This window comes from Alexandromys fortis, unplaced genomic scaffold, assembly GCF_014885135.2.
Source record: "Alexandromys fortis isolate MF-2015 unplaced genomic scaffold, M_Fortis_MF-2015_v1.1 scaffold_92, whole genome shotgun sequence".
Taxonomy (NCBI): Eukaryota; Metazoa; Chordata; class Mammalia; order Rodentia; family Cricetidae; genus Alexandromys; species Alexandromys fortis.
Window position 1 is genome coordinate 1,023,887 of NW_026067972.1, and position 19,801 is coordinate 1,043,687.

Below are 19,801 nucleotides of genomic sequence, written 5' to 3' on the forward strand. Positions count from 1 at the left end.
CCAGGTCCAGGTAGAGGTAATTTTTCTGAAACTAGTTACTATGTACATCACTGAAAAGTGGTCCTGCCTCCATTATACCCCATGGAGCATGGGAAATTCTTTTAAGGAGAAACTGATAAGTTGTGCACCCCTGTGGCACACGTGGCACACACAAGTGAATCCAGAAAGGAATCTAACATGCAGAAACTTCCATCAAAATGGCCCTTTTTGCTCTCTTCCTGTTCTCTCTCTTGGAGAGACTCTCTCTCTCTCTCTCTCTCTCTCCCTCTCTTCCTCTCCTCCCCTTTCCCCCTTTTTCCTTCCTCTCCATAACCCATCTAATAAATATCTAACTTTAAAAAAATGGTCCTTTTTGTGTTCTCATCAAATCTGAGAACTAGAAGGTCTTGGAAATCATTGAGCCTGATCCCTTTTAAAAGTGTAGAAAAGAGAAAACTGAGCCCACGGGAACACAAGCAGCTAGAAGTCACACAGTTATTTGGGGCCTCAGTCTGAGGGAGACAGTGAAGGCTGGGAGCTCTGAGCAGGTGTGTGTGCTGAAGGAGGCACTAGGACTCAGAGATGCTGAGATCTCACATGGGCAAGTCCTACCTCACTGCGCAGACGTGAACACAGCTCTTTCTCAGAGCTCAGAGGCTATCTGGCCTGCCACTGCTCAGAGATTGGGGTCTTGAGGGAATATAGCTGCTGACTAACAGGGCTGAGGACTGTATTGCTCCCTGCCATTAGCCTACCAGTTGTGAGCATCCCTGGTTCCCAGCCATGCCCCCAATTTTAAAAGGAGGGCAACAATGGAACCCAGTGGGCAGATCCCTGTCCATCTGTTTATATAAAAATGGAACCTTCAGGGCATCATTTAGGCAAACTGTGTCTGGTGTTCCCAACTGAAAGATGAAGGAGGCTGTTGGCCATGATTTTTATGTTCATTGGAATACTCTGTTCTGCCTCACTGGGATGCTATGAGGCTCACCTAGGCAACATCTGCAGAGTAGACATCATTATAAAATGGTTTCTTTTTTTAGTTATACAAAATAATGTTTTTCATGATGAAATTTTCATACATAAATGTTATCGTGTCTTGGTCACATTAATCCTTCCTTGCTTTTCCTCCCTTGGGCATTGTTATCTCCCCAATATTTTCCCATATTCTCTCTTCTACTTTCATGTGCACTTAACATTTTGAAGAATTTGCTTTTTTTTGATTTTATTCGGCAATTATACTGTTTCTTTGATTCGAATTTTCTGCTCATCTTTATTAATGTTTCTACTAGTCTTAGTTTTTTAATGGGCAAAATCTCCATAAATACAAAATAATTATAGGAAAATAAAGAGAATGATAATGAGACTAGGAAGAAAGGAAAAATATGTATTAGTAACTCAATGGGTCACTCAGCGATTCGTGTCTGAACGCATAAGAACATGATATCATGATGTGTTTATGGCACACTCACAGTTCCAGGCTGCCTCATGGTAGAACCACCACCAGTCCATTCTAGACAGAGCTAAACTGTTTCCTTGTTTTACCTGGGGATTAGAGTTTTCTGCCTTGTGAGGCACATAGAAGTGTCTTCTTTCTACACTTTCCTTTTCTTCCTAGGGCTGAGGATAAGGATAAGGGAAAGGAGACATAGAAGTTATGTCCAGTTCCCATCCCTTTAGAAGAGGCCATTCTCAGGGATTCTCAATGGAATGTCATAATTCTCAGATGAGGACATTTGTCCCATGATGTCAAAGCAGTGGGGGATAATTCCCTGCCAGGTTCTTTACTCCTGGACATCACAGGCATACCAGGAACTTTAAGAAGTCACTTCCAGACCCAGTGACAACCTTGCCTTATCTAGAAGGAATCAGTGAGATGAGTCACCCCGCCAGGAAGTGAGCCAGATATGCTGCTCTGCAGACCTAATGTTTTTAACCACCCGGATGCATCGTGTTGCATCTCATCAGTATTGCTCTCATTTCTCCTGATGTCTTAGTAGCTAAGGGGAGCTCTGCTGAGGATGGATCAAATGATCTGAATAGACTTAGAGGGTGATGATTCAATTTTTCTATAGCCTCAAGATTACAGTCAATTTTCATCATAAGTCAAGAGAAGCCTTGCCACGGAGAATAGCTTTTGAACTGAATGTCTGAGCAACCACCGTGTTCTTCAGTAAACCAGTTAGTATTTTTAACGAAGGCCCGGTCTGAAAGAGAGCAGGAGGCATGTCAGAGGTGGAGTGGAAGAATGGGGTTTTATTAGAAAGCGATTAGAAGGGAAGGACAGAGCCGGAACCGAAATTACGCCCGGATGAATCTGCCCTGGTGACAGCAATGTGTTCAGACACATGAGTGTTTATTTTAACACTCTCTAAGTGTTAAGTCACTTGACTGCCTAACAGGAATCTGCAAGCTTTATGCTCTCGAAGCAGTCTCCCTACAGGGCTATCCGTCCAATTTTTGACCTCAAAGGAGAGACAGTGAAATAAAAGAAGGCAAAGTTGCAGCTGAGCTCACTGGGATGTGACTTGGACAGGGGCAGGGACAGCACATTTTGGGTCAAGTAATTTTGCTCCTCTCTGGCCTTTGCAGTTCAGCGGTAGCAGCAGGAGGTAGCAGCAGGAGGGTTCTGCTCTGCTCTGATCTGAGTCTCTATGGCAATGCCTTCGCTAACAGTCAACTCCTGAATACACACAACTAACTCTCAGCCTACTTTTTCTGAGAGTACAGTAGCTATTCTTAAAGAGGCCAGCTAACCATGTCTGTTGATTTCTGACATTCACACATGCTTTAAAAAACACAGCATCAAAAACCCTGACACCGAAAAGCAAAAATAAATAAATAAAAAAAAAATAAAATAAAAAAAAATCCATCTATGAAAGGCAAGATCAATTTAATTTTGTTGTTGTTGTTTTTATGAAGAGTTCTACTCAGTCTTTTCCAGCTGAAACAGGAGAGCGTTGATTAGGCTACCCGCTGGTGAGACCCAGGAGGACAGGAAAGAGGAGAAAAGGCAGACAGGAAACACTTTCAGGTGCCCGACAACAAAGAACCCTTGTTCTGTACTTACAATAGCAGTTGGAGTGGCAGCCAGCACGCAATAGAGCACCAGAGGGGTGATGAAGCTTTCTTCCTCCGTCCCTGGGTAAGGCTTCATTAAGTCTCCATCCTGACAGAAGAATCCTTGGATATGCACCTGAAAAGTGTCAGTGCATTCGAAGTAGTAGGCAAGCAGCACTGTCCCAGCCATGATGACAAGCTGAAAATACAGCATGGCCACACAGAGACATTAGTGGGGCTTCGGAGCAGCGCTGGCCCCTCAGAGCACACTCCCTCCATCACCCTGCAGCACTTCTGGGGTTGGTATTGGCAAGGGTGCGCGCGCCTGGCGCAGCACGCTCTGGGCTTTGGGGTTGTGTGCTAGCTTGTCTGCCTGCTAACATCTGCTGTAGAAACCTTCCAGCAAATAAAGTGCAGACCCCCTCTGAAGGGCCGACCTCAGCAAGGCTCGTAGAGCGACCTGGCTCTACTGCTATGCTCTCGGAGTAGCTGCGGAAACTGGGGCGGACATGCACATTCGCATTCAGGTCAGAGGTGAAAGTTCAAACGGCAGAGGCTTAGTGAGAAATTTTATAAATTCTAAAAGATAGACTTACCGTACAAAATGTTAGTCAGTCAGGAGTAAATGACTGAGGGAGAGGAGGAAAGAGAGAGAGAGAGAGAGAGAGAGAGAGAGAGAGAGAGAGAGAGAGAGAGAGAGAGAGGAAAACAAAAGTTTAGCAGGAATGAGAGGCTTTTTCAGAACCATGCCTTACATTATTGGCAGGTGTTCTACATCAGGGATGGCTTTTAACCTTTTCCATAATGCTCCCTACTAGAAAACCAAGGATCCTATCTTATAGACACACATGACCTTCACAAGATTTAGACATAAGGAGACACAACTACCAGTTAATCTTTGACCCATGGATTTCCCAGATGCTCACTGGTGTAGATAGTTGTAAGGAGTATGAGGAATTAAAGAGACATGTAAGTCCAACATTATTATTATTGTTATTATTATTAGGTTTTTCAAGACAGAGTTTCCCTGTGTAACAGCCCTGGCTGTCCTGGAACTTGCTTTGTAGACCAGGTTGTCCTCAAACTCACAGAGATCTGCCTGTCTCTGCCTGTGCTGGGGTCAAAGGTGTGAACCACCACTGCCCAGCTAAACTTCAACATTATTTTTCACTCTGTATTTGGAAGACATAAAATGTCAAGATAAGACAGCAATGAAAGCGGTGGTGAGGAAACAAGGCTTTGCAGTTATGAGGTTGTGGAAGCTGAGGTCGGAGGAGAAGGTCGACTCCTTCGGTTCCAATGCTGTCTCAGAGATAAGAAAGCTGATGTCCAGAGAGCAGTCCTGACTATGGCTGGATTACCTATATGAAACTCTGTGTGTGTGTGTGTGTGCAGACAGTGCACTGACAAAATGAGGAAACTAAAGTGAGAAAAATGCTTGTAAAATGGTATTTTTTTTTTTTTGGTTTAACAGTATTGAGCTAATCATTATAGGAAGACAATACAATCAATCAGATTTCTCCAGACAACTTCAATTTAAAATTGCTTTTGCTCACAACTATGTGTCAGGCAATGAAAGGGAAGCCATAATGTTTCGAGGGGTTAGGAACACTGTACGTGTGTTGGTGTGTTGAGACAGAGTCTCTTGTAGCCCAGGCTGGCTTTGAACACACTGTAAAGCCAAGAATGACCTTGAACTGCTAATACCCTTGTCTCTATTAATTGAGTTCTGGGATTACAGGTATTTGTTGCCATGGTCAATTTATTCAGGGCTAAGTACTGAATCCAAGAAGCCAGGGCTTTGTGCACGTTAATCAGGAGTTCTACCAAGTAAGCCACACCCTCGAATCTCTCATTCCATTTCTAGAATGACCAATTCAGAATCTCACAATGGATTAGTGCTAAAACTGGTACCAGACTACCTGCACATTATCATCTCGAGATAAACAACAACAATAGCCCATTCCCTGAACAGATCCCTGCCCCCCCAGAAAAACAAAAACAAAAACAAAACAAAATAAAACAAAAAACCTCAAACCAAAAATAATCTGATGCAGCATTAAAACTGCATCCTATACAGGAGGGTAGGGAGAGAAGGGAGCAGCACAGGTCAGCTCTGGTAGAGTGAGAGAGGTCAGTGTGGGTACAAGAGAGGTAGGCCAGTCGAGAGAGAGAGAGAGAGAGAGAGAGAGAGAGAGAGAGAGAGGTCAGTCCTGGCAGAGAGAGAGAGAGAGAGAGAGAGAGAGAGAGAGAGAGAGAGAGAGAGAGAGAGGTATGCCAGTCCTGGCAGAGAGAGGCGATTCATATTCCTTTATGATTCTTTATCCTCAACATGCAAACAGCCTCCACCTGCCTGTTCTAACCCTTCTGGAGCTATCACAACTTCTCCTGAGAAATCACTCCTCGGACAACATAACCGAAAGGACCATTTTTCTTAGGATTTCTTTGGGTTAAGGATACACCAGTCCTTCTCATTTCACTTCTTTTCCATGCCTTTCCTCTCTGACCCAGAAGCCTTCCTCCCAGCTGTAGTGTGGCACAAGTACAATTCCCCCACCATCTGATGTCTTTCTTCCGGTCACATCAGTCACACTTTCTTCTTACTCAAGAAGGCCACAACACACTCCATTCCCTGTTGCCTGTACATGACTAGTTCCTGGCTCTCAAGGGTGTAGTCTAATATTCTCTAGCCAGTGGCTTGCTATCACAGCGCTGACCGTCCAATCATCTCCAGACCATCTTCTGTGTCTCTCCACGTTGTTGATTAGTACCACTGGCAAATCACCAGCCTTTCTCTCAGCTTTCTCTATTGAGTCAAATATTTTGGTTCTTTTCCTTGTAACAACAGGGAAGGATTTTGATAAGTGTATTTCCTATAAGATTAAGAAATAGGTAATCCAAATTGGCCCCTGTTGGATGGAGCTCTTGTTTAGGACTGCCTTCTAAATTCCAAATATGCACAGGGCGTATCTTGGATATTTCCTCCACATTGCTGGAAACACATTTCTCTGTCTTAGCTTTATCAGCTCTTAAGAGATTATCTGATTGGAGAATAGATGGGGTCTGCGGGAGGCATTACAGAGAGGTAGAAGTAAAAGCGGCATGTAAATTCCTCCACTGAAAAAGAGCATTCTATTTTAGTAGGTATGTTTGAGCTCCCAATTCCTTTTGAGGGAACTGAAAGTGAAGTAAACACACACACACACACACGTACACATATGCACGCACACTTGTGCGCACACCACACCACACACACACACATGCACACGCGCACACATACATACCACACACACAGGAGGACTCAGTACAAAGGCACAGGATAGAAACAGAGTATAGAAGGGTTTTTTAACAGTAAATACATCAAAATCAACTAACAGTAACAAAACATTTAACATGATGTACCTAAATTTGAATCTATAGCATAAATCTTGAACAGCTGTCTGATCGATATAATTCTGTAAACAGCATTCAGAAAGAAATGAATAAACGAATCAATTATTCAATTATTTACAAGACACAAAGAACAGAAAATATTTGAGACTTGATGGGTGGGTCTAGGCAGGACTCCAGCAGCTTGTTCATAGACTGCTCCACGAGAATGAGGCAATTTGCTTTAGCTCTTTTCCTGATGAACAGCTGGAAACCCATTCCTGTCATTTTCCAGCAATTCTCGGACTCCGTGGAACATTCTCAATACTGCTCTTTTAGAGATAAAAAGGGGAAAGTAGAACAATTCAGAGCTCGGTTTCTACCGTTCTTTCCCACTGAACAGTCTTTTGTGACCACATGATAAAAGAAAGCCGATTCTGTGGTTACAGGAACAGAAAGAACAGAGGATGAACCGCCTCTGTGAACAGGGAGGCCGGCCCCATTGCACCGATGGCGATCCACAATTAGCCATGCTCCGTGTCCTGGGTTATGATTCATCACTGTCTAGGGTTGAGCAACCAGTGCCAGCTGGCACTCTTGCCATCTCTGACTCCTTCCCGTGCCCATTTAGGGATGCATGGAGGGAGCCCATAATGTTGTTGTCACACAAACAGATGGTGAGACTGTGCCGGACTGAGCACTGGTGGAAGAGGTGAAGATGGCAGTGTGGCAGAGGCAATTATGGATGAAGGATAATAAAAAGTATAGAGAGATCACATGCCAGGGGCTTTTCTCAGGGCCCCTTCCCTCAGAATAACAGTCGAATACAAGAAATACATAGCACGGTAATCATACCACAAGGATTTGAAAGGCAGATGCCCGCGGAACCAGAAACCCAGCCTCTAGTGCTTGAGAGTGCAGCGTTTCTACCTAGCTCTCTGCCGATAAAAGTGAGTGTCACACAAATTATAGCAAGAGAGTCACCAAGCTGAACAAATAAACACAAAAGTTTAGAGTAATCATAGAGCACCGACTTACACATGTGATACAAGCTGGGGCATCAGGGTCCTGGTGTGTGTGTAGAAGTAAGAAGTAGGTCAGAATGAGAGGACTGGTATCCGGTGTCAAGTGTGAGAGAGTACACTTCACAAAGGAAATCTTAGTGCTCTTTGCCCACCTTCCCAATTTTAGGGAGCAGCTGGGGATCCTGGAACGCAGACTTCCATTGCAATCCTACTTGAGATGACAGATACTTCCTTTTCTAAATGAGCTGGGTTTTGTTTGTTTTGTTTTAATTTGGCCACAGACTACTAAGGATAACAAACTGACAATTCTTCCAGACGAGGTCTCGCATGTGTTTTCCAAGTGATTTTTTTATACAATATGGCAGCACTTACCAACACTGGGGACATAGCATGTGATCTGTCACAAGGGGTCACCTGATCCCAAGTAGGATTCATGCATGTGGCCAATGAACTGGTAGGGAAGGGAGTAATGGAAGAGCAGGAAGGGGATTGCTGGCTGGGGGAAAGGCAGTTACAAAAACGATGGAGAAGACAGAACACTATCTGTGTAGGAAATTGTGGTCCAGCCCGGTGAATACATACTGCATACCACAGGGTGAGGAGACAAAGGAGACTCGGGGGTAGAATAAACACAGCCCCAGTGCTTAGCCAATAAGAACTCACATAGTTCTGATATGAAAGCAAGGTTGTAGTGAGAATTCCAGGCAATTACATAGCTCAAACAGCTGCCTGTTTCTCAATATCGAAGAAGAGCACCTACGTTCCAGTGTCCATGGTTGCATATGGTGTTAACAGAAGTGAAAACCAGTGCAGTAGCCTAAAAGAGGAATACATAAAATTAGTGGCCTCAGGCTTCAGAGAGATTTTTCTGGAGACCTTAGGGTAAGTGTGGCCCCTTTAGGAAGTCTGGAGGATAGAACATCAGCAGTAAAAAGCTAAGGAGGAAAGAAAGAAAGAGAGGAGTAGATGGTAATCATATACTATACATGAATCCTGGAAACGGTTCTAAGAACTTTACATAAACTAATTCTTTTGTTTTGAGAAACGGTCTCACAATTTTCTCTGGTTGTCCTTGAAAACATAGGCTGTAGTGATCCTCCCGCCTCAGCCTGCTGAGTAGCAGTAACCACAGGCATACGCTGCTCCACCAGCTCATGCACAAACTTTACATCTGTTTTGTCCGCCTGTATGGAAGCCATATTATCATTTCCATTTTAAGGATTAGGAAGCAGATACAGAGACATTATATGAATTGTGTGAAATCACAAAACTCACATGGTGAGTCTGGGCTGGTATTTAATGACCTTTACATATAAATTTATGTAAATTTATGTAGCCTGGAGAAAATCAGTCTCCAAACATATACCATATATGTGATACGTTGTGCGGAACATGTGCGGTTACTATATTTAAAGGTGTTCAGGGGTCATTTTCTTTATGCATACAAAAGTTAATAACTATTTTATGATGGTGGAATGAGGCATGTTTATATGTTCCCATCTTGTTTTGCAAAGGAAGGGTCTCAACTTTCATGAAGTAAGGTAAATCAGCAGCATAAGAAGTTGGGGCGGAAGAAGAAAGGAAATCAGCACAGTGAGGATAAAATAGAGACGTGTAAATATCAATTGTCTAGCAGTCAACATCTCAAGAAAATCCTGGTTTCCCAGTACGAGGTGAAAACAAAGCAGGGGTTAAACAATTTTTTTCTGATTAGTGACCAGGCAGGAGTTCTTTTTTTTTTTTGGGGGGGGGAGTTCTCATAAAGGGAGCGATGTGGGAAATTGCAACTGTTTGGTGCTATTCTTTAAGTGAGATGTCATATCAGGTCTTTGTATTCTTGATATGGACTAAGCACATAGCTCAGTCTTAGAAAGCATGTCAAACATCCAGAAAACAAACCACAAGCACAAAATATATGTCAAGGTTAATATAAGGAAAGCTCACAAAAGGGATATGGTGAAATGGAACGAATGAGCTGGGCATCCAAGGGTCTGTGCAGCTTGAATTCGTCAGCAACAGTGCAGTGGAAGGTTAAGCGTGCAGGCTTGCAGCTTTACTAGGACCTACGTTCTGATGCCTCAGTTGCTTCCTTTGTAAGATAAGTTATCAATACAGTAGCACTGACTTCTTTTGCTTATCGTATTAAATGAGGAGTGTCCTGAAAATAGACCATTGTCTAGAATCATAATTGGAAGAAGCATGTCTCAGTGATTCTCCATAGCTGTAGCTTCTCTCAGTTTAGTTTTTCAGAAATGTTGGGTAGCCATGACTAGGAGGTATCTTTTAGCAACCCCCATGGCTAATTAAATGAGGAACCACATTTTTGAAGCAGCAGAGAATTAAGATATGGTTGGGAAAGGCATCCTCTCATGACAACTGGGGAACCTGAAATGGGACAGAACAAAGGATGGAAAGAAACTGCTGCTGTTCAAGTAAGATTAACTGCCAACTACATGCGGACACTGAGAATATCCAATTATTAACAGAACTGTTAGAACAGGCTGGGTAAGTGAACTCACATGGCTTTCTGTGGATAACAGAGTTCATAAAAGTGAAGTCGAAAGACAATGACATACAATTGGCAGCCAGGTAACATGACGGTTTAACTTTAAACGCACCATCTTTATAATGTCCACACTCACCCTGGGAGCTATAATGAGTTAATTGTCATGTAGAAAAGGGGCAATTCTCCCAAGCTCTCAGAACCAGTGAATGGTAGGGCCAGGGTCTGAACCTCCAGTACTATTTAACCACCCTTTAATGCATAACACCTGTAATTAGCAAAATGAGACCACACATGCAAAATGCTTAGCACAATGCCCTGACCTTGGTAACAATTCAGTTCTTTCTCTTGCTTTTAAGTACCTATTTTTTTTCTCCTGCACATGATTTTAGCTTAAGAATAGAGTTTGACTCTGGTCTCCTCCTTAGCCTTTTAAATCACTGAGTTCCCTTTCTTGGCACTTCTTTCAATGGCTCCCCCCCACTTTTCTTTAGCCTGGATTATGAATGGCCATGCCCTCCAGAAGTCTATCCTTCACACACTTGTAATTATCTTTCTCTGCTTTCTCATTTGGAAGTTTCATTTTTTTCCTGTCATTTCCATTCTTACATCAACTCCACACACCCTTTCATTTCTGTTGTTGCCCTTTTGTTTTTGCCTTCCCAGCAGCATAGTGTTCAGAGACACTGTGGATGTCACCTGTTCAAACTAGAAACAGCATTTTTGTTCTCCCCACTTGTTCTCTCTCCTGCTACATCCAACCACTACTGTCTTGGTCACATAGCAATCTCAATTGTTATGGAATATTTTTTTTTGTGCACTGTGAAGATGTGTCTTTGCCAAGGCGCCTGCTGACTGGTTTAATAAAAGAGCTGATTGGCCAATAGCTAGGCAGGAAGGCCTTACGTGGGGGAGCCAAACTTAAAGGAGACAGCTGGGAGGAAGAAGGGCAGAGTCATTGGGAGTCGCAAGCCAGACACAGAGGAAGCAGGAGATGCACATGCTGTGTTGATAAAGGTACTGTCACATGGTAGAACACAGATCTGAAATATGGGTTAATTTAAGATGTAAGAGCTAGTTAATAATAAGCCTAAGCTATCAGTCAAGCATTTATAATTAATAATAAGTCTCAGTGTGGTTATTTGGGGGAGCTGACTGATGGGACAGAGCTGACTGGCAGGACAGCAAGCCTCCACTTTTACTCGGTATTATCTTAGAATCATCCTTCCTTCATTCAAGTCATGCCAGACCCAGCTAGCAGCCAACCTTTATGACTTCAGGCCCCCCTTGTATTTATTCCATTTTCTTTTATCAGTTGCGACTAGCTGCCTTACTCATGCCTTATATGATCTTTTATACATCACTGAAATTTGCCCAGTCTCTTACAGTCTTTGGGATTTCAGGCCCTCTACACTATCATTTAATCTCTGTTGAGGAGTTAACATCCTATTCTTGGCATAATGAATCATGCCTAACCCAGGGAGACTGAGGCAAGCATTTCATCATGAGTTCAAGGCCAGCTTAGAATACATGGTGAGTTTAAGGGATTGCTTGCCTACAGGATGAGACCCTGTCTTAATAAATACGTTTGAGCATAATTACCCTGCACGGTAGACAATGTCATTCCCAGAAAACATGGGTTATTAAAGAGAAACTTACATGCAAGGCATGGGCTGGGGTCAGGGAAGAACCATGGGTCTGCAAAGCAACATAGAATATTGCCATTGCTATTGATTAGTCACCATGACTATGTGTTAAGACCATATCGTCAAAGATAGCTCACACTTGGGCTCTGGAACATAGAGAAATGGATCTCAAACTAACTGGACAACTTCCTCCCAGCTGGTGGAGGACAGACATCAATGTGGAGCTAGCGGTAGTTTGTAGCTGCTGAGTGAGGAAGAATCATCCCTTTTGAGGATGCGGTCACTGGCAGGATTTCAGTGCTCCCCTGGGTCAGCATATTTATAAAAAGAGATGTACGGCTTCATTCTTTTTTACCCATCTCCCATGTAAACCTGTAAGAATAACTGCTTACAAACCACATAGGACAATGGACTTTTGATCTTAGACTTTCCTGCCTTCAGAACCAGGACGAAGAAATGGTTGCTGCTGAAGTCACCTTTTGTATAGCAATTGGTTGTGCAATATGATTTAATACATGGATATTTAGATGAAACAAGCATTTTCTCTGCAGCAAACACACTGGGTTTTGTCCTTCACCTATGTTTAGAGAACAAGAATCCCCCTATCCCCTAAAAGAAGTAGAGTGTAGGCTAGCAAGTGCCATGAGCCATCACTTCATTAGTAGAATGTATATAGTGTGTGTCTCAATCCAGGATCCTTTACTTTCCCACCTGAACACACCCCTTAAATAACAAATGCAGGGCTGGAGAAAAGCCTCAGTGGTTAAAACCACTCTTCCATAGGACCTGCGGCTAGTTCCCAGCACTCACATCAAGTGACACACTTCTCTGGTTGCTTGTACACACATGTGAGCATATATTTACACAGACAGAGAGACATAGGAATAAAAGCAATAGTTGTTTTAAATAGACCAAGTGCAATGACCACCTATGTGTGTTTAGTCAGCTGGACCTCTTGTTCCTAGTCCATCATATTGGTTGTTTACTGTGGGTTACATAGAGAAATGAAGAGTTTTAATAGGGAGATTTACAGTTACACCCAGGAAGGTGTAAATACTGGGTAGAAGTTAAAATAAACTGGGTCACAAACTTTTCTCTTGGTATTCTGCTACTGGAGTTGTCTTTTCATTATTTGATCACATGTATGGATACATAAAAGGATGCTAAATGTATAGTGATACAAAACTGGCAGCATGGATTTCATCTAAGGAAGAAGAATGGAAATTCAAAAAAATGCTGACATCTGTGAATACTCATCATAGGTAAAAGTAAGGTCCAACAGCAAGGACCTGACAGTTAATAACTCAGGGCTTGAGCAGGTTATGGTCCGAGATGGTAAGGGACCATCAGTACCCTATGGACAGCCTCAGATCTTGAAAAGGGCAGAGCTCAGCAAGCATTCCATGCTAGAGAAAGTGAGATCAATGAGAAGCGGCAGGAAGAGAGGTCTGGGAATAGACAGTCCTAGATGATGAATGTTCATTTTACCTATTTTTTTTGTTGTTGTTAAAAGTGGACATGGTAGTTTAGCCGAGATGACATCCATAGGCTCATATATTTTAATGCTTACTTAACAGTTGGGTCAACTGGAAAAGATTAGGACTTATGGTCTTGGAGGAGATGTATCACCGAGAGCAGACTGTGAGGTCTCCAAAGCCCCGGCACACCAGGCCCAGTATCTCTTTATCTGTTGCTGTGCTATAGGGGGTGTTGATGGACAGGTCAGTCCATAGAGCTCCTCTGGTGAGCAGAAAAATGCCAGATTTTATTATCTCGTTGACTCTTTCCATGTAGCAGGTTTTGGCCTTGTCTTCCTTCTGCAGAAGTTGCCTGGCAGAGGTCTCCTCTTATCACACAGCATCTATTGCTTTCTTAACAAGCAGCATGGATTTAGTTGGAAATCATTATTTTTATTTCTGTTCTTGTTTTCACAATTGACCTTACAATTAGTTATACTGGCAGAGGTTCTGACAGCTGTAAGATAAGCAGTAACAATTAATTAATTAATTAGGAACAATACTAATGAATGATGATTCTTTTACCCTAAATGAAAGAAACTTAACTTGGGGCCAGGAGATAGCACAATTGGTAACAAACTTTCCATGAAGCATGTTTGGAGTCGAGGGCTCTGCTATGAATCCACATATATTCTCGGGCTTTGATTCCCAGGGACTTACTTCTTTGTTGGAAGGAGAACCAGCGGGTAAGCTACAAGGACAACAGATGGGCTATAGGGATGCTCTGTTGTTAGCCTTCAGATGCTAATGGCACAGGTGACACTATTTTCTAAAAGGGACAGGAAAGCCTTTGATATATCATCAACTCCAGCCAAAAACGTTAAAAATAACAATGAACTTAAAAATTAGCAGGGTCTAATCATTCAGAAAACTAATCCCCATTCAAAGGACAAGAGACCCCTGCCATCTCTGGTGGCAGATTTTTAAAGTGAATACGTAGTTGAGGGGGTTCGAGCAAGCATAGAGGAGAAGCGTCATTAATCCATGCAGACGAGGCTGTCTCAATTTATAAAGAACCCGTTGAAGAAACCACACGTATAATTTCCAAGGGAAATGTAATTTTCTTTTCATCTTAAAACTTTCCCTCATTCATAATTGAAAGAGATTTTCAGTAAGAGAGATATGGATTTAATCAGCAGGCACAGCCAGGGCACAGCAAAACCTGACTTCACAGCGGCTGTGTAGCCCACTATTCAATCACCCACACCGCGTTTGCTTTCTGAGTTCTTAATTGCTGTGGGGGGAACAGTAGAATCCTGGCCTCATGTGTAGCCTTCTGGCCTCTCACTCATCCCAACAAATCAAGTGGTAACTGTGTTATTACTTCTTACGGCTGGTTCATGTTGCAATGATAAATATCCATTTTAAAAATTTAGTGTGTGATATTGCAAGGAAAGATAACTTACTCAAGAATTAAAATGTGGATTAATCCCCTTATTCTAAGGTTTAAATTTGGCAGGTTTTGCTACTGAAATAGAAATAATTTCAGGGCTTACTGACATTGGGAAATTCCCAGAAGTGTATTTTAGCATACAGTCGTTTACAATTACGTATTCATTCGCTGGAGCAATTATTATTAACTTCTAGAATATCTGAAAAAACATGGGATAAATCCTGACTCGCTGGACATAGCGGACAATGAGGACTACTGAGAACTCAAGAACAATGGCAATGGGTTTTTGATCCTACTGCACCTATTGCTTTTGTGGGAGCCTAGGCAGTTTGGATGCTCACCTTACTAGACCTGGATGGAGGTGGGAGGTCCTTGGACTTCCCATGGGGCAGGGAACCCTGATTGCTCTTTGGGCTTTCAAGGGAGGGGGACTTGGTTGGGGGAGGGGGAGGGAAATGGGAGGTGGTGGCAGGGAAGAGACAGAAATCTTAAATAAATAAATAAATAAATAAAATAAAAAGAACCTTTAATGGGCTAAATAAATCAAAAAAAAAGAGAAAGAAATCCTTGGAAAATGGATACACAGTGAACCTTGGTTCCAAACAAAGCAAAAATTAAAAATCTCACTTGTTCCTTCAGTCAAACTTTCACAAGAATTCTTGTTTGCTATTTATAATAGCTCTTTTCTCATTATGAGCTTGTAAGTCTGAGATGAGACGTATTTAGAAAATATTGCTCTGAGAAGAGATTTCCACTTTTCAGAGAGAGCAAACCTAACTCTCAATTGCTGGCACGCCACGTGCAGCCAAATGCTCAAGATGACGACTGCAAAAAGACCATTAAGGCCACACATGTTCCCGGGTTCGCTTTCGCAGTTTTAAACAGAAGCGCTGCTCCGTTTTAATTTCCCTGCAGAAAGCAGCAGGGTTCTTTTTCTCTCCCCGTGCATTCATTGCGACCACATTTGGAATCGGGCAAAGGAGAAGAGAAGGAAAAATCTCTTCTCCCCAAATCAACCAGTTTGCTTTCCTTCCTAATTAAAACAGGTAAATCTCCACATTTCAGAGGGCTTAGCTGTTCCCAATTTCCGTTAACATGGATAGGCAAGGAGATTTCTATTTCCATTCGAAATTTGTGTCTTAGGGAGTGTCACAGGCAAACGCCGGGGGCCGATCCTGCAGAGATGAGACCCTCGCGTTGCTGGGGGTAGCTGGCAGATCCCAGGTGCTAGTCTGCACCTGCTTCCCTCAGGTTGCATCTAAATGAAGCCAATTATCCCATGGAAAGCAATTAAGTGGAGACTTGGAATAAAAATTTCATTCCACAGATGCGTGATAGCCACATTTCATCTTAATTTATTTAAATCTTCATAAGCACACGGAATCTACGACAAAATATGGTGGCCTTGTATTAGCACAGTGTTACCATAAACCAAGCACATAATTGAGCATTTTTTTAAATTAGAAAATATCCCAATTAAAAAAGTAAACAATCAGAATTTCACTCAGTGACCAAAAATTATTAGTTGCTGCATATTTATTTTTCCAGACTTTCTATTTTCCTTATGCATATAATACGTGCAACTTATGCCAGATTTAATATGTTTGTATGTACATATTGGAATCACACACCCAGGCAGTTCTACAGATTGGTTTTCTCTTAATCATACAATGTGACTGTCTTTTTGTGTAGGTACACTGAGCTGTTTATAGCTATATACATGCATTTCTCTTTGCCTTCTGTCTACCCAGACTCACCTTTGTCCTTTCTAGCTATAGAGTCCCAATCAATACGGGGTGTGCCTAAGGCCAGACTCACCTATAGGGTCACTGTGTTGCATGGATCAGGACTTTGACTTAGGATAAAGGATGAGAAGTAAATGGAAACTCAAAAGAGGAGAGTTTTGGATGACAGAAGAGGTCAAATTTTAATATATATATATTCAGAGGAAGCCACCAAAGGATTTTGAGCAGGGAAATGGATTGATGAGCTGTGTCACTGAAGAAGGTAAAGCCTATAGAAACCTGGAAGAGACTGCAGCAGAGTCTTGGGGTAGTGAAGTCAGACTTGGAGCAGAGGTTGCTGATGGGTCTTGTTGGGCTCTCATACATCTGAGCTCTCTCATATGCAGAGCGAGCTCAGACTAACCTGTTTAGGTCTCCCCCACACAAACAAGTGTAAACAAACAATCCTGCTTTAGGATGTATAGGTTTTTCCTGTGATTGTGAAAAATATTAAATGGATCATTTTTAAGTTTTTCTCTAGCATTTACTACATAGCAACAACTAGGGAATTAGCAGTGCACACAGTGGTGTCTATTAGACCCAGGAGAGACTGTATGCAAAGATCTGAGGGCCAGGTGAAGAGGAGAAGCTGAATACCAAATCCAAGTTGTGAAATTCTCCTTGGTGAAAACTAACAGTAGTTTGGAATCAAGAGAAGTAAATATGGTAGGGCATGTTATGTATGACACCACTCTCTATCCACACAATTCCAACAAACATACAGATCCTTCTCTGGGCTCTTTCTGTTGGTCATTTTCTGCTACTATAATCATTACCAGTTGATTACAGTTGTCTCACACACACACACACACACACAAACCCCATATATAAAAATATATTCAGATGTGAGACAGTCCGAAGTCAGTGAGCTCCCACTAGCTCAGCTCAGCTGTTTCTGTGGGTATCCTCATCATAGTCTTGATTCCTTTGCCCTTTGCTCATATTATCACTCCTCTCTCTCTTTGACTGAACTCAAGGAGCACAGCCCAGGGCTAGCTGCGGATCTGTGAGTCTGCATCCACCAGTTGCTGGATGATGTTTCCATGATGACAAGGTAGTCACCAATCTGATTACAGGTCAAGGTCATAGGCCCAAACTAAGCCCTCTGAATGTGTTTGTGTGGCTGGTACAGTCTGTGTGTGGGGCCATTGACAGTGGGACCAGGATTTATCCCTATTGCTTGAACTGGCTTTTAGGAGCCCATTCTCTTTGGAGGGATACCTTGCTCAGCCTAGATATAGGGGGAGGTCCTTGGTCTTGTCTCAGAGTGATGTGCCAGACTTTGTTGACTCCCCATGGGAAGCCTTACCCTCTCTAAAGAGCAGATGGGGGATAAGATGGGGGGCAAGGTTGGGAAAGCGGGAGGAGGGGAGGGAGAGGGAACTGGGATTGGCATGTAAAATGAGAAAAGCTTGTTTTAAAAATAAATTTTAAAAAAAGATATGAGATAGAATATCATGTAGTTTTTACATAATTCCCGAATCATTCATGCACTCACTAAAGTACCTCAAGTTCCCCAAACAAGAAAGTTCTGGCTCCCCAGTATCTTCTGCGATGGAGAGACACTCAAGGGCAAGCTAGCACAGTACACTGTCAGACACACGCAAACCAATGGGCATAGCCAGACAACTTCAGGAGAAATGACTATGTCTTGCCACAAGTAACTCTCCAAATCTCAAGTTAATAGCATTGCTGTATTGTGAAATTTGGTGCACTCATGCCTACTTTACCAAATTGGAAGCATTGGATGAAGCAAGGGTTTTTCAATTAACTTTAATTAGGTGATATTGTCCCAAAAGCACGTGGTTACAAAGACATTATGTCTACCCAATATGCCTTAAAAGCGCTTTTCAGATTAAGATTTTACCTGAGAGAGGCCCTCTCCACTTGTGTTTTGAAGGAATGCCAGACCCACCGCAGGAGCCCAGAGCTTGGCATCACTTGCGTGGCTTAGCATTCTCTGGGCACATGCAACATTTTCTTAATGTCCTTTCTAAGTTGAAATAGGACGAAAACAGGCATTAGCTGCTTAGAGATCTGAATTAGAAGAACAATTATCCTAATTCACAGGATAGGGAAAAGCTCTCGGAGCCAGAGCCCATAATCTCCCTATTCTTATGAAAAACTGTCACTCTGAGGACAGCCATGCTCGACTGGAGGGCATGAAAAGGGCTCCGAGTTTCATCCCTGTTATCCTTGAGGACTGATGTATGTTCCTTTTCAAAATGATCATTCCACTCTTAAACTTTCTGAGCATGGCCCGATGCATAATCTGTTTTCCTTGGCACTCTAAACATTCTGTCATCCTGCCAGGATGTGTGCCTTGTCCACGGAAACTTAATTCAGTGAAATGGGAAATTACTTTAGAAGACACATTTACAGAGTCGAACTTAGGCCAAGCATGCCACGCGGAGGACGTTCAGGATGTCCCGTGCATTCTCAGATAACTGATTAGTGTTCATGTCACAGGGCTCACCTCTTTTGAAGCAGGAGAGCTTTGTACATGCTGGGCAAGCCCTCTGCGGCTGAGCTCCATCCCAAGCCCTACCGCTTCAGCCTTTGATCTTCCATAACAGCCTGGCCGTCTTTCAGAGGGTCAGGAACTTAGTATGCCAGGCCATTCCAACAATGTCTGCATATTTTCTTACATCTTGCTGTCAAAATAGTCCTAAAAAGTGCCATGAGGGGCTTGGAATGAGCTTTGGTGGCTACACTTGACAGCTTGCTCGCCCTTTCTCTGCCACTCACTACCTACAAAGGGAAAAAGTCACTAAAGTTCTCTACACCTCATTTTCTTCATCTGCAAAATAGAGGCATGAGCATCTACCAACAAGGGCTAAAGCAGATGCAAAGCTATTTGTACCTGAAAGCTCAGAATACTATATTCCTGGTATATAGTAAACACTATCAGGTACACTGAGCACTTGGAATCCTCATGTTTTGTGATGGTAGATGCTCAGAGATGTTTGATATTGTATGTGCCACGACATCTTTATCCTCCTAACTAGAGGGTGTTAAGGGATTTGAGTTATTCTTCTGAGAACTTTGTTTTTATTTACCTGTGGCTCCTGCTTTGTCAGGGTGGACAAGAAGCTTTTAAGATTGTCTCAACATCTTCTCTCATGCTGTGGGTCAATCTGTTCTATGTCTGCAGGCATTAATTGAAACTTTTGTTATCTGAATTTTATATCTCCCTTAGATTCCAGCAGTTACTGAGTTATTTTTACTTTTGTATTATTTATTTATTTTATTATATTTTCATTTGTTTTACATACCAACCACAGTTTTCCCCCTCCTTTCCTTCAGTTTCCTAACTCCACCTCACATCTACCTGTCCCATCCACTCCTCCTCTGTTCAGAAAGGGACAAGCCTCCCATGGGGGTCAATAAAACATAGCATATCAAGCTGAGATAGGACCAAGCTCATCTCCCTTTTTATTTTAATTTTTTCAAATAATGAAAGCATGTAGGAAGCTTACAGTTCAAGAACAATTTGTCTCAGAGTTAAAAAAGTATATAGTTTCA

At 42.5% G+C, this 19,801-nt stretch overlaps 1 protein-coding gene across 1 annotated transcript in view; it reads right to left on the reverse strand.

The window, feature by feature from the left end:
- Window positions 1–19,801, reverse strand: part of Plppr1 (phospholipid phosphatase related 1) — a 214,300-nt gene that overhangs the window by 36,210 nt on the left and 158,289 nt on the right. Inside the window, exon 3 of the mRNA XM_050156146.1 lies at window positions 3,050–3,238. Within this exon, the coding sequence (XP_050012103.1) occupies window positions 3,050–3,238 (189 nt within the window). The remainder of the gene's footprint in view (window positions 1–3,049; window positions 3,239–19,801) is intronic.